This window comes from Oncorhynchus mykiss, chromosome 17 (genome assembly GCF_013265735.2).
Source record: "Oncorhynchus mykiss isolate Arlee chromosome 17, USDA_OmykA_1.1, whole genome shotgun sequence".
NCBI lineage: Eukaryota > Metazoa > Chordata > Actinopteri > Salmoniformes > Salmonidae > Oncorhynchus > Oncorhynchus mykiss.
The window spans coordinates 38,006,045-38,022,222 of record NC_048581.1 but is presented as its reverse complement, the minus strand read 5'-3'; the positions used below and the strand labels follow the sequence as shown (position 1 = coordinate 38,022,222).

Below are 16,178 nucleotides of genomic sequence, written 5' to 3'. Positions count from 1 at the left end.
ATATTTTCAGTCTCCTGTATTTTCAGTCTCCTGTAATAGGCTTTGTCATGCCCTCTTCAAAACTGTCTTAGTGTGTTTAGACCATTATAGTTTTTTGGTGATGTGAACACCAAGGAACTTGAAGTTCTCAACCTGCTCCGCTGCAGCCCTGTCGATGAGAATGGGGGCGTGCTCAGTCCTCCTTTTCCTGTAATCTTCTCCTTTGTCTTGATCACATTGAGGGAGAGGTTGTTGCACCACACAGCCAGGTCTCTGACCTCCTCCCTATAAGTGGTCTCATCGTTGTTGGTGATCAGGCCTACCACTGCTGTGTCATCGGCAATCTTGATGATGGTGTTGGAGTTGTGCCTGACCATGCAGTCATGAATGAACAGGGAGAACAGGAGGGGGCTGAGCACACACCCCTAAGGGGCCCCCATGTTGAGGATCAACGTGGCAGATGTTACCTACCCTTGTAGGTACCTGGAGGCCCGTCAGGAAGTTCAGGATCCAGTTGCAGAGGGAGGTGTTTAGTCCCAGGGTCCTTAACTTAGTGAAGAGCTTTGAAGGCGCTATGGGTTTTAACACTGAACTGTAGTCAATGAATTGCATTCTCACATAGGTGTTTTATCCAGGTGGGAAAGGGCAATGTTGAGTGCAATAGAGATTGCATCATCTGTGGATCTGTTGGTGCGATGTGCAAATTGGAGTGGGTCTAGGGTTTCTGGGATAATGGTGTTGATGTGAACCATGACCAGCCTTTCAAAGCACTTCATGGCTACAGACGTGCTACAGGTCGGTAGTCATTTAGACAGGTTACCTTAGTGCTGTTGGGCACAGGGACTATGGTGGTCTGTTTGAAACACTCAGACAGGAACAGGTTGAAAATATCAGTGAAGCCACTTGCCAGTTGCATGCTCAGAGTGGATGTTGCCTGTAATTCATGGCTTCTGGTTGGGGTATGTACGTACGGTCACTGTGGGGACGACGTCATGGATGCACTTATTGATGAAGCCAGTGACTGATGTGGTGTGCTCTTCAAAGTCATCGGAAGAATCCCGGGAACATATTCTAGTCTGTGCTAGTAAAACAGTCCTGTAGCTTAGCATCTACTTCATCTGACCACTTTTTTATTGACCAAGTCACTGGTGCTTCCTGCATTAGTTTTTGCTTGTAAGCAGGAATCAGGAGGATAGAATTATGGTCAAATTTTCCAAATGAAGGGCGAGGGAGAGCTTTGTATGCGTCTCTGTCTGTGGCGTAAAGGTGGTCTAGAGTTTTTTTCCCTCTGGTTGCACATTTAACATGCTAGTAGAAATGAGGTAAAACGGATTTAAGTTTCCCTGCATTAAAGTCCCCAGCCACTAGGAGCGTTGCCTCTGGATGAGCAGTTTCCTGTTTGCTTATGGCCGTATAAACCTCATTGAGTGCGGTCTTAGTGCCAGCATCGATTTGTGGTTGTATGTAGACAGCTACGAAAGATACAGATGAAAACTCTCTTGATAAATAGAGTGGTCTACAGCTTTTCATGAGCTACTCTACCTCAGGTGATCAAAACGTTGAGTCTTCCTTTGATTTCGTGCACCAGCTGTTTACAGATGTACATAGACCGTCACCCCTTGTCTTACGAGAGGCTGCTGTTCAATCCTGTCAAAAAAGCTTAAAACCCACCCGCTGTATGTTATTCATGTCGTCGTTTAGCCACAACTCAGTGAAACATAAGATGTTGCAGTTTTTAATGTCCTGTTGCTAGGATATACGGCACAGTACAACAGTGGTGTGCAGAACAGTATCTCAGAACACACAACTTATCGATCCTTGTCAAGGATGGGATTTTGCACCAGATGACCACACCAGGATCCACTCCTATCAGCTTAAAACAAGAAGAAGTGGCTCCAGTGCAAGAAGAAGTCTCTCAACTTATTGTTGAGACAGGAGATGGATCACCAACACTGGACAATTGAGGAGTGGAAAAAAACATTGCCTGGTCCAATCAATCCCGGTTCCTGTTGCGTCATGCTAATGGCAGATTCAGGATTTTGCGTAAGCAGCAGGAGTCCAGGGACCCATTATGCCTGGTGTCAACGGTACAGGCTTGCGGCGTACTGGTGTGGGGAATATTTTCCTGCACACGTTAGGTCCCTTGATACCAAATGAGCAACGTTTGAACCCCACAGAGTATCTGAACATTGATGCTGACAAAACCCAATATAGCATCTTTGGGATGAGATGGAATGGGCTGTTCGCAGCATCAATCAATCAAATGTATTTATAAAGCCCTTCTTACATCAGCTGATGTCACAAAGTATTGTACAGTAACCCAGCCTAAAACTCCAAACAGCAAGCAATGCAGATGTGGAAGCACGGTGACTAGGAAAAACTCCCTAGAAAGGCCAGAACCTAGGAAGAAACCTACAAAGGAACCAGGCTATGAGGGGTGGCCAGTCTTCTTCTGGCTGTTCAGGTGGAGATTATAACAGAACATGGCCAAGATGTTCAAATGTTCATTGATGACCAGCAGGCTCAAATAATAATCATCACAGTTGTCGTGTCTTTGGCATCATTAAACTGAAGACTTATTTTTATCAAATAAATTATCTGTAATTATTATTACGTGATTTAAACTAACTTAATCATGTAACTGTAATTAATTAGGAAGTCGGGGCACCAAGGAAAATATTCAGATTACAAAGTTATAATTTTCCTAATATGACTTTCAGGTATTTTAATATCTGATCAATTAGTCTTCTAATTAATTAATTATTCTTTACCTCACGTTAGTCTCATTCCAAACGTCATAAATTGTTGGTTATCTGCACAAACCCAGTCTTCACTATGAGTCACCCATACATCAATTGTCTTAAATAATTGATTTACTAACTAAATAATCAATCCCAGAAATGCACACAAACAAACAAGTAGATATGGTTACAAGGAAATGATACCGGAGTTTCCCTAGCGGGATAGTGGGTGTCGACTGAGATAAAAGACACTACAAAGTGATAATTATAACAATTGAAATGCTAATCATGAATTCTCACTCATGAATGCTAACACGTGAACGCTCACTCATTTGGGAATATTTGCAATCAATATATATATTTACGCTCAGGGTGTCGTCGTGATCTCTGTTGGAAGGTTTGTTTCTGTTGGAGAGTTTGTCCGCCCTCTGCCGTGTTTAGAATTGTTGGTTCAGAGTAACATTCAGCAATGATGTTATAGGATAGATGTTTCGGCAGTTGTCGGTCTTCGCGTTCAATGATACCGAATTCCTAGCTGCAGACTAGTAATTAGTATCAAAGATTTGTTCTTATTCTGTCCGTTCGATAGTCTCCGAGTTTAACCACGTGGCATGGTTAATAATTCAGCAATCATCTGAAACATTAGCCCTCTCATGGTTATCGAGGTAAGCTGGTCTCTACTCAAACCTTAGTCCTCTCGTAATTGAGAGAAGCATGGTCTAAAGATAAATTCCCAAGGTGGGGGTTATATTCGGAAGAGCAGAAAGGGGCTGTCCCACGACGCCAGATCAATGTCTGTGCTCATGGGGCGGGCCTATGATTTAGTTAAACTCAAAAGGGAATTGGAGTTTCTTCATTAAACAGTTTAAAATCACATTACATAATTTCACAAATAGTTTCATCTTTACTCATTTTATACAACAATTAGATGCAAGCTTCACAACTGAGACTCTTGTATAAACTGAGTTATGGTAATGTGGCTGTATTGTCTCTCATGAGTTTCACAAAATTGTACCAAACGGACCAGTTCATAGCTGGCTCCTTCACTGACCGTTTATACATTCTCCAGAACATTAATATAGTTCAGTTCTCAAGTTCTGTGAGGTGGAAGAAGTTCCTTTGTTCTCTCTATGAAAACTCACTGTCTCTCTATAATGTCTGGCCATACGGAAGAATCTCCTCCAGGAATTTATGACCTGCCTTACAGAGCCTGGTGTAGGGGGAAGAGAGAGAGGGGGATGGTGCTCACTGTACCCAAAGAGGGCAATGTCATGACACAGTGGTTGTCAAAGGTGCAACTGGTCAGCACCACAGGAGTAAATGACAGTTGGCTTTTCATAGCCGATCATTCAGGGTATCTCTACCGCTCCTGCTGTCGCTAGAGAGTTGAAAACAGCAGGTCTGGGACAGGTAGCATGTCCGGTGAACAGGTTAGGGTTCCATAGCGCGCAGCCAGAACAGTTGAAACTGGAGCAGCAGCACGGCCAGGTGGACTGGGGACAGCAAGGAGTCATCAGGCCAGGTAGTCCTGAGGCATGGTCCTAGTGCTCAGGTCCTCCGAGAGAAAGAAAGAGAGAAAAAGAGAGAGAATTAGAGAGAGCATACTTAAAATCACACAGGACACCGGATAAGACAGGAGAAATACTCCAGATATAACAGACTGACCCTAGCCCCCCGACACATAAACTACTGCAGCATAAATACTGGAAGCTGAGACAGGAGGGGTTTCTGATTTTTGTAATGTTATGTAGATGGAAAAAGCTGTCCTTGAAACAGTCTTGATATGTTTGTCAAAAGAGAGATCAGGTTCACAGTTTTATTTGAGACAACTGTAGAACCATCAAGATTAATTGTCAGATTCAACAGAAGATCTCTTTGTTTCTTGTGACCTAGAATAAGCATCTATGTTTTGTCCAAGTTTAAAAGTAGAGAATTTGCAGCCATCCACTTCCTTATGTCTGAAACAGACTTCCAGGGAGGGCAATTTTGGGGCTTCACCATGTTTCATTGAAATGTACAGCTGTGTGTCATACGCATAGCAGTGAAAGTTAACATGATGTTTCCGAATGACATCACCAAGAGGTAAAATACACTGCTCAAAAAAATAAAGGGAACACTTAAACAACACAATGTAACTCCAAGTCAATCACACTTCTGTGAAATCAAACTGTCCACCTAGGAAGCAACACTGATTGACAATAAATTTCACATGCTGTTGTGCAAATGGAATAGACAACAGGTGGAAATTATAGGCAATTAGCAAGACACCCCCAATAAAGGAGTGGTTCTGCAGGTGGTGACCACAGACCACTTCTCAGTTCCCACTCTAGTGGTAGCATGAGATGGAGTCTACAACCCACACAAGTGGCTCAGGTAGTGCAGCTCATCCAGGAAGGCACATCAAAGGTTTGCTGTGTCTGTCAGCGTAGTGTCCAGAGCATGGAGGCGCTACCAGGGGACAGGCCAGTACATCAGGAGACGTGGAGGAGGCCGTAGGAGGGCAACAACCCAGCAGCAGGACCGCTACCTCCGCCTTTGTGCAAGGAGGAGCAGGAGGAGCACTGCAAAATGACCTCCAGCAGGCCACAAATGTGCATGTGTCTGCTCAAACGGTCAGAAACAGACTCCATGAGGGTGGTATGAGGGCCCGACGTCCACAGGTGGGGGTGGTGCTTACAGCCCAACACCGTGCAGGACGTTTGGCATTTGTCAGAGAACACCAAGATTGGCAAATTCGCCACTGGCGCCATGTGCTCTTCACAGATGAAAGCAGGTTCACACTGAGCACATGTGACAGACGTGACAGAGTCTGGAGACGCCGTGGAGAACGTTCTGCTGCCTGCAACATACTCCAGCATGACCGGTTTGGCGATGGGTCAGTCATGGTGTGGGGTGGCATTTCTTTTGGGGGCCGCACAGCCCTCCATGTGCTCGCCAGAGGTAGCCTGACTGCCATTAGGTACCGAGATGAGATCCTCAGACCCCTTGTGAGACCATATGCTGGTGCGGTTGGCCCTGTGTTCCTCCTAATGCAAGACAATGCTAGACCTCATGTGGCTGGAGTGTGTCAGCAGTTCCTGCAAGAGGAAGGCATTGATGCTATCGACTGGCCCGCCCGTTCCCCAGACCTGAATCCAATTGAGCACATCTGGGACATCATGTCTCGCTCCATCCACCAACGCCACATTTCACCACAGACTTGGCAGATGCTTTAGTCCAGGTCTGGGAGGAGATCCCTTAGGAGACCATCCGCCACCTCATCAAGAGCATGTCCAGGCGTTGTAGGGAGGTCATACAGGCACGTGGAGGCCACACACACTACTGAGCCTCATTTTGACTTGTTTTAAGGACATTACATCATAGTTGGATCAGCCTGTAGTGTGGTTTTCCACTTTAATTTTGAGTGTGACTCCAAATCCAGACCTCCATGGGTTGGTAAATTTGATTTCCATTGATCATTTTTGTGTGATTTTGTTGTCAGCACATTCAACTATGTAAAGAAAAAAGTAGTTAATAAGAATATGAAAACAATAGTGGTCCTAAGACGGAGCCTTGAAGAACACCAAACTTTACAATTGATTTGTCAGAGGATAATCCATCCACAAACTGATATCTTTCCAAAAGATATGATCTAAACCAGGCTAGAACTTGTCCGTGTAGACCCATTTGGGTTTCCATTGTCTCCAAAAGAATGTGGAGATTGATGGTGTCAAAAGCAGCTCCAAGGTCTAGGAGCACGAGGTCAGATGCAGAGCCTCGGTCTGATGCCATTAAAAGGTAATTTACCACCTTCACACATGCAGTCTCAGTGCTATGATGTGGTCTTAAACCAGACTGAAGCATTTCATATACATTGTTTGTCTTCAGGAAGGCAGTGAGTTGCTGCGCAGCAGCTTTTTCTAAAATATTTTAGAAGAATTGGAAATTCAATATAGGCCGATAGTTTTTTATATTTTCTGGGTCAAGGTTTGGCTTTTTCAAGAGAGGCTTTATTACTGCCACTTTTAGTGAGTTTGGTACACATCCGGTGGATAGGGAGCTATTTATTATGTTCAACATAGGATGGCCAAGCACAGGAAGCAGCTCTTTCAGTAGTTTAGTTGGAATAGGGTCCAGTATGCAGCTTGAAGTTTTAGGGGCCATGATTATTTTCATCAATGTGTCGAGATATATTACTAAAAAACTTTATCCTAGGGCCTGACAGAGTTGTGCAGACTCAGGACAACTGAGCTTTGGAGGAATACGCAGATTTAAAGAGGAGTCCGTGATTTGCTTTCTAATGATCATGATCTTTTCCTCAAAGAAGTTCATGAATTTATCACTGCTGAAGTGAAAGCCATCCTCTCTTGGGGAATGCTGCTTTTTAGTTAGCTCTTTTGTTCTTATTTTCCTCAATTAAGTTGGAGAAATAGGATGATCGAGCAGCAGTGAGGGCTCTTCGATAATGCACTGTACTGTCTTTGCAAGCTAGTCGTAAGACTTCTAGTTTGGTGTGGAGCCATTTCTTTTCCAATTTTCTGGAAGCTTGCTTCAGAGCTTGGGTATTTTCTGTATACCAGGGAGCTAGTTTCTTATGAGAAATGTTTTTAGTTTTTAGGGGTGCAACTGCATCTAGAGTATTGCGCAAGGTTAAACTGAGTTCCTCAGTTAGGTGGTTAACTGATTTTTGTCCTCTGACGTCCTTGGCTAGGCAGAGGGAGTAAGGGCAGCAAGGAATCTTTTGTATTGTCTGTGAATTTATAGCACGACTTTTGATGCTCCTTGTTTGTGGTCTGAGCAGATTATTTGTTGCAATTGCAAATGTAATAAAATGGTGGTCCGATAGTCAAGGATTATGAGGAAATACAATAAGATCCACAACATTTATTCCACGGGACAAAAATAGGTCCAGAGTATGACTGTGGCAGTGAGTAGGTCCGGAGACATGTTGGACAAAACCCACTGAGCCGATGATGGCTTTGAAAGCCTTTTGGAGTGGGTCTGTGGACTTTTCCATGTGAATATTAAAGTCACCAAAAATGTGAATGTTATCTGCCATGACTACAAGGTCCGATAGGAATTCAGGGAATCTCAGTGAGGAAAGCTGTATATGGCCCAGGAGTCCTGTAAACAATAGCTATAAAAAGGGATTGAGTAGACTGCATAGATTTGATGACAAGAAGCTCAAAAGACGAAAACGTCATTTTTTGGGGGGGGATAAATTGAAATGTGCTATCATAAATGTTAGCAACACCTCCGCCTGAATCTACCGCCATCCAATCTGCAGCAAGTGCGTGATGCCATCGTGTCAGCATGGACCAACATTGAGCACAACAAAAAGTAACAATGTATTTGGCTATCTCTTTTGCCATGCACTGAATAGTGGATGCTTGTCACCTCAAACGGATGCCTTGCAAAGTTGAATGATTAAACAATTGGTGAAGTGTTGTGAACCCAACCAAACTTACATGAATAACAGCTAGGAAAGGAATTAAGAAATTACCATAATCTTCCATGTCTACAGGAAGGCTCCATTTGTTTCAGTTTTAGTTCCTTTCCAACTCTTTATCAACTTAGAAAAATTCTGAAAGCTGTCAGTGGCTGGATGATGTCTGACTCACTCTGTGTCACTGTCTCACACAGCCAACCATCCACCAATCACACGCCCATGTCTATACCACTCCCGACCTATATTCACCTTACATCATTTTGGTCCAGCTTTGTCTGGGGGTCCCCAATGACAGGTTTTAAAAAAGCTGATCTAGGACACACTTCCTCACGACCTAGGATGCAGCTGCCCTGAGGTGGCTGAGGCTCCCCCCCCCCCCACCCACACTACTTTTTTCCTTATTTTATCATCTTTTCGTTTTTTTTAACTTTCAGCTAAAATTGTATTTTGAGTGGTGGCTTGGATTGCCCCTACTGTTTCTTTGCCTGTGGTCAGTGCAGCATGGTCTAGGGGCCATGCCGGATCCAGCACTTAACCATGAAAGCCTTTCAAGCAGAAACTGGCCTAGCTGCCAGCAGGCACTGAGCTGTCAATTGGTTTGATTTGAATTCTTCTAATGGAGTTGTGAGCTGTGAAACGTCAGCCTAAAATGTTTTGATTGCCCCCAACCCTGTACACATCAATTTACAGAAACATCAATCTCCTGCAAAAATAACAAAACAAATGCAGAACATGAGTTTGGACGTTTGTGGCTATGGAAGCCCTTTCTGTTTGTTTTGACCCAGTCAATATTTCTGTTGTAATGCATTGCCAATATTTCATGGCTGTGGCACACAGCAGTGTGTAGCTAATTCAAATGCAGCCGGAAATGTACTGGTGGGACCAACAGAACTGACAATACCGTTCTGTTCTTCTTTACTATTGCAAAGCATTGCATATGCCCGAAAATGACAATATTGTGTTTTGTTCATAACAATAATACCTTAAATTGAATACTATTTTTGGCATTGGTACCAGAAACACTGGAAAAAGTAGCTTGAAGGTTGACATTTTTCTATATAAAACAGTTGTCATGTCTCAGCCTGTCATATAATTTAATCAGTCAATTGTATCAAATTGATTACCTAACATTTAATTGATTGTGATAGAATTAAACCATGCAACAATTAACTAATTAATAACTTGGGGCACCACGGAAGAGTGTTTATAGAGTTCATCTTATTGAGTCTCATTCTGATTGTCGTAAAGTACTTGGTTATCTGCACTAGCCATGGCTAACAAGTTTTGAGCAATACACAAATTGGCTTAATTATTTATTTACTAAATACCTAAATAATCACACAGAAATACATGTATATACACAGGATAGATCATACATTGATTTATAATCATGTCAGGGAAAGTCCCTACATGACTAACCCAATATGACGGCTGGTTACACAAAGGAAGGGGGTTGGGTTTGAATGAAAGAACGGGAAGGCTGAGAGACAAAGGAATTGGGTCTCTATCGGACCTTGAGAAGCTATTTTAGCGTAAACACAGACTCTTATGCATTCTAATAACTTCCCATTCGGAAAAAGAAAATGCAAGATATATATTTACTCTGAGCTGTGCTTCGATAGATCGGTCGAAGATGGAAGACTGGTTTGCCCAGAATAGATCCCCATTGTTCTTTGAAGAATCTTTCTGGTCGTAGTGTTGTACAACGGATAAGTTGAAGTACCTTGTCGTTCTTAGGAGATTGTCTGTCCTTTCCTAGGACATGTACGTTTACAGCTGCAGCTGATAACTCGACGTCTAGGATGTATCACTTGTGTTTATAGTTTTGTTTCATGTTCGGTTATTGTATGTAAGTTGTTTTGTCTTAAACATTGTTCCCCCTGCTGCTATTGGACCAAGTCTCTCTTGGAAAAGAGATGTTATCTCATTGAGAAAAACCTGTATAAATAAAGGTAAAAAACCCCCCAAAAAACATGAACAATTAATGAACATGCACCTGTGGAATGGAGGTTAAGAAACTAACAGCTCACAGACGGTAGGCAATTAAGGTCACAGTTATGAAAACTTAGGACACTAAAAAGGCCTTTCTACTGACTCTAAAAGAAACAAAAGAAAGATGCCCAGGGTCCCTGCTCATCTGCATAAACGTGTCTTAGGCATGCTGCAAGGAGGCGTGAGGACTGCAGATGTGGCCAGGGCAATAAATTGCAATGTCCGTACAGTGAGATGCCTAAGACAGCGCTATAGGGAGACAGGACGGTCAGCTGATCGTCCTTGCAGTGGCAGACCACGTGTAACAAAACCTGCACAGGATCGGTACATCCGAACATCACACCTGCGGGACAGGTACAGGATGGCAACAACAACTGCCCGAGTTACACCAGGAATGCACAATCCCTCCATCAGTGCTCAGACTGTCCTCATTGGGCTGAGAGAGGCTGGACTGAGGGCTTTTGTAACTGTTGTAAGGCAGGTCCTCGCCAGACATCACCGGCAACAACGTCGCCTATGGGCACAAACCCACCGTTGCTGGATCAGACTAGACTGGCAAAAAGTGCTCTTCAATGAAGAGTCGCGGTTTTGTCATCTCACCAAGGTTGATGGTCAGATTTGCGTTTATTGTCGAAAGAATGAGCATTACACTGAGGCCTGCAGCGGGATTGATTTGGAGGTGGGGGTCCGTCATGGTCTGGGGCAGTGTGTCACAGCATCATCGAACTGAGCTTGTTGTCATTGCAGGCAATCTCATCCCTGTGTGTTACAGGGAAGACATCCTCCTCCCTTATGTGGAACCCTTCCTGCAGGCTCATCCTTACATGACCCTCCAGCATGACAATGCCATACTGCTCGTTCTGTGCCTGATTTCCTGCAAGACAGGAATGTCAGTGTTCAGCGAAGAGCCCGGATCTCAATCCCATTGACCACATCTGGGACCTGTTGGATTGTAGGGCTAGGGCCATTCCCCCCAGAAATGTCCGGGAACTTGCAGGTGCCTTGGTGGAAGAGTGGGGTAACATCTCACAGCAAGAACTGGCAAATCTGGTGCAGTCCATGAGGAGGAGATGCACTGCAGTACTTAATGCAGCTGGTGGCCACGCCAGATACCGACTGTTACTCTTGATTTTGATCCCCCCTTTGTTTAAGGATACATTATTCAATTTCTGTTAGTCACATGTCTGTGGAACTTGTTTAGTTGGTCTAATTTTTTAAATATTGTTATGTTCATACAAATATTTACACATGTTAACTTTGCTGAAAATAAACACAGTTGACAGTGAGAGGACATTTCCTTTTTTTTCCTTTTTTCACTCTGCTCTTACAGATCACCTATAAGGCTCTGAGCTCCTTGGACCCCAGTGCAGACCTGACCACCCAGCGTGGCAGGGTGTTCAAGTTACGCAACGAGACCCAACACCTGTTCGTGGGGCTCTACCCGGGCACCACCTACTTCTTCACCCTCAAAGCCAGCACCAACAAAGGCTTTGGACCCCCTGTAACCACCCGCATCGCCACCAAGATAGCAGGTGAGGGATACTTGTTCAGAGCAGATCGTAGTAGTGATGTTTCATTGGTATCCTAAATTCACATACATACAGCTGCAAGCAATATGACATAAATGACATGATACATGCACCATTGTAATATAGCAGTTTTGTTCTTTTCATTATTTGTTTATTTGATTTGTAGAAAAAATAAAGAAAAAAAACACTGACATTGTCAAATGCCACATCTGACTAGAGCTGTGGCCGTCATGACATTTTGTCAGCCGGTGATGGTCAAGCAAATAACTTCCGGTCTCACTGTAATTGACCGTTAATTAACATAAACACATTTAGCATCGCCTGGCTTCCACACGTAGCATACAAGCCACTGATGTAGACCATTGGAACAGCTGCAAGTCTAATAAATACATGTAATATAGCCTACACCATCACAATAAATCCATTATTTATTTTAGATGGGTCAAAAGAAACATGATATGAAGAAAACTTGTCCTTATGTTAGGCCCTGATCTGGCTATGCCATATGGCTGTGTGCTATACTAGTTAATTTAGCAGACAATATTTGCCTAGAATTCCGTGGCATTATTTTATATTATTTTTAGTATGAAGAATACAATTGAACATAGCTGAATAAAAAATAAAGGATATTCCTCCAAATTGATTTGAGGTGGGGTGCACATGAGGCTAATCTGTGTCGAGTGGTTAACAAAGATACAGGTACTCCTATATGCTTAATTTAGAATTGTTTATATAACCTTTGTGATACATGCAGTACAAGTCAAGAGTTTGGACACACCTACTCATTCAAGGGTTTGTCTTTATTTTTTGTAATTTTCTACATTGTAGAATAATAGTGAATACATCAAAACTATGAAATAACACAAATGGAATCATGTACTGCAGTAACCCAAAAAGTTTCAAACAAATCAAAATATATTTTATATTTGAGATTCTTCAAAGTAGCCACCCTTTGACTTGATTACATCTTTGCACACTCTTGGCATTCTCTCAACCAGCCTCATGCGGTAGTCACTTGGAATGAATTTCAGTTAACAAGTGTGCCTTGTTAAATGTTAATTAATCTCAGACAAATTGTTCATTTTGGTCTTTCTGAAGCGCTGCTTGATGAGGCCGAAGCACCAGTCGGGGGCAAACTTGGTTTGGCCTGTGATCAGGAAGTGAATGTCGAGAATCTGGTGGAGCTTGTGCATCGTCCGCCAGGCACAATACCAGAGCACAAACGTGTTCTTGTTTTGGCCACTGCAGTTATCACAATTCAGTTCCACACGTGTTTCCCCAACTCCGTAGTTGGTGAAGAAATGGTGTGTGTACTTGATGAATGTGCTGCTGCCTTTGCTGGATGACATGACTTCATCAATCAAGTAGTTGACTTGTTGTGGTATTCCTTCACAGCAGACACAAACACGCCACACTTGCGAGGAGTTAAAAAGTAGATGGGACCTGGCTACATAGAAGGACAGTGCACCTGCAAACAACAAAAGATAATTCAGATAAATTACAATTAATTGTCTCACGCATGTCTTTACACAGCTCAGTGAAAGGTGTTTGCCTGCCTCATACATACATACATACATACATACATACAGTGGGGCAAAAAAGTATTTAGTCAGCCACCAATTGTGCAAGTTCTCCCACTTAAAAAGATGAGAGAGGCCTGTAATTTTCATCATAGGTACACTTCAACTATGACAGACAAAATGAAAAAAAAAATCCAGAAAATCACATTGTAGGATTTTTAATGAATTTATTTGCAAATTACCTTTGATGATCTTCATATGGTGGCAATCAGAAGACATTTGTTTACTCAATAAATGTTCCTTTTGTTCGATGAAGTCTCTTTATATTCAAAAACCTCTGTTTTGTTAGCTCGTTTTCTTCAGTAATCCTCAGGCTCAAACTCAGTCAAAACAATCAGACAAAAAAATCAAAATTGTATCCGTAAAGTTTATAGAAACATGTCAAACGATGTTTATATTCAATCCTCATGTTATTTTTTTGCCTAAATTATCTATAATATTTCAACCGGACAATAATGTCGTCAATATAAAAGGTAAACAAGAAATGCACATGCGCCTGAAAAAACTCTGCGACTCGTTAGGGTCCACTCGTTCAGACTGGTCTTACTCCTTCATTTATAAGAAAACAAGCCTGAAAGGATTTCTAAAGACTGTTGACATCTAGTGGAAGTTATAGGAACTACAGATGGAGTCCTAAGTCAATGGATACTGTAATGGCATTGAATAGAAAACCACAAAACCACAAAAAAAACTACTTTCGGAATTGGTTTTTCTCAGGTTTTTGCCTGCCTAATCAGTTCTGTTGTACTCACAGACACTATTTTAACAGTTTTGGAAACCGTAGAGTGTTTTCTAACCAAATCTAAAAGTTTGGTCATGCTTTTCATCCAAAATTCTGAATGCTGCCCCCTACCCTAGAGGTTAATCAGTGTATTTGAGGACATTTTGCTTACTCAAAATCAAAGCTGTAATGCATCCTGATGGCTTTGTTTGCTGGTTCAGTAGGGGCCCCCAGAGACAACTGCAGGTCTTAACAGTTGGTCTTGCCGTCAGCAAACCTCTTCTGGTAGACAGACCGCTCACTCTGAACAAGCAGGTGATGCTGCTCTTGCTTCTTCAGCTTGGCTGACTTAACAGCTTCTGGCAGATCTGAAGACATGATAGTTGTTCCTCTGGCACTGCCAGCACAGGTCTGTCCAAAGCTTAGTGCTTGAGATGTGGGGCAGAAATCTTCTCCACAGCCCGAAGGAAGACAGCCCAACTACACGTAACTCTGGAAAATACAGAAAAAATGTCAGATCAATAAAAGTAGTGCCAATAATGTTGGAGGTCAATTAAATAATCAAAACGTGTTTATGCTTTACGTACCAAGTGTTTGAGTCATTGATGTCTTGTAGAGACGCCACATTGCTGCTTTTGTCACATGGAATGGCAGCAGCTTTCCACCAAAGTGTTTGTGTCCTGAGTGGCATCCTGGTAATACTATTGCATTGTTGATGAAATTCACCACTCACTGAAATTGCTTGCTTGGGTCAGCTCTCATTTTGATGGGTGGCATTAGACCATTCTCCTTGTATTACTAGTGGAGGAGAGTGAAGCGTGTTCTACTGATGCTAAAAGATGAATTCCAGATAGAAATATTTTTGCACTATTATAAAATAGATGCGAAATGGCATTCTGAGATAACATTACTACACACGGTTCTTTCACGTAATGTTAGCGAACTAGCCAGCCATTTAACGTCAGCTAATGTTAGCCAGCTAACATCAAGCTTTAACTTAGGGTATTTTGTTTAGACATGTAGCTAGCATGCTAGCCAGCTAAACAATTAAATATAATCCCAATTCATAGAGTACTAGTGAAACAAACTGATTGTCATAGCTAGCTAAAGTTAACCAAATTGGTTCAATGTTAGTTAGCAAACATTAGGCTATAATTAGCAATGCGAAATGGCATTCTGAGAAAACATCACTAATGTTACACACAGTTCATACACGTAACTTAGTGTTAGCTAGCAAGCCAGCAATCTAACCTCAGCTAAGGTTAGCGAGCTAACAGCAAGCTTTAATTTGGCATCTTTTGTTTAGACATTTAACGTTAGCTAGCTAGCTAAACAATTAACTATAATCCCAATCCATAGAGTACTAGCAAAACAAACTGATTGTAATAGTTAGCTAAAGTTAACCAAATAGGTTCAATGTTAGCTAGCAAGTCAGCCATCAAACTTTAGCAGGCTAGATAACAGCAAGCTTTAACTTGCAATGAAAACAACTTTCGGACAAAATTAGAAACGTATAATATTTGAAACTGTTGCTAGACTCTTACAACTCTTTGTATACATGGATGAAAGCTTCACGGGAGACTGCAGCTCCTTCCCATTTAGTTTGCACAGTTCAGAGGGAGTCAGCATGGCACGATCGTTCTCCAGAAAATAGTTAATCACAACTTTTCCCCACTGACCTTGGTCTACAGCCTGATAAATTCAGGGGAGCAATGTTATTGAGAGCAGTTGCAACATATTTGCAGTTCTCCATGGCTATATATTTTGAACAAACTGCAGTAGAAAGGATTATCTATGCATTACGAGCAGCTCATTTTATAGACACAAGATGCTACACTGCAGCCCACTCATTATCTCAGCCAATCTTGGCTAGTGGGAAGGTTCCTGTCTTTTTGTTTACTAAACCAACTAGGCTTGTTGGTAAACACATAAATGTGTTTTATGTTCAAACGCCTCTCTGGTGACTTGCGACATACGCCTAGTTAACTGAAACTGGTCACATGTGGGTACTCCTTCACGACTGTTGGAAAAGCATTCCAGGTGAAGCTGGTTGAGAGAATGCCAAGACTGGCAAAGCTGTCATCAAGGAAAAGGGTGGCTACTTTGAAGAATCTAAAATCTAATATGTATATTGATATGTTTAACACTTTTTGGGGGGTTATTATATGATTCCATATGTTATTTCATGGTTTTGATGTCTTCACTATT

General features: G+C 42.3%; 1 protein-coding gene across 13 annotated transcripts in view; it reads left to right on the top strand.

Moving 5' to 3' along the window:
- The window catches only part of ptprt (protein tyrosine phosphatase receptor type T), a 413,011-nt gene that overhangs the window by 272,907 nt on the left and 123,926 nt on the right, over nucleotides 1–16,178 (top strand). For all 13 annotated transcript variants that reach the window (XM_036949848.1, XM_036949853.1, XM_021568407.2 and 10 more), the window contains exon 10: nucleotides 11,471–11,672. In XM_036949848.1, the coding sequence (XP_036805743.1) occupies nucleotides 11,471–11,672 (202 nt within the window). The remainder of the gene's footprint in view (nucleotides 1–11,470; nucleotides 11,673–16,178) is intronic.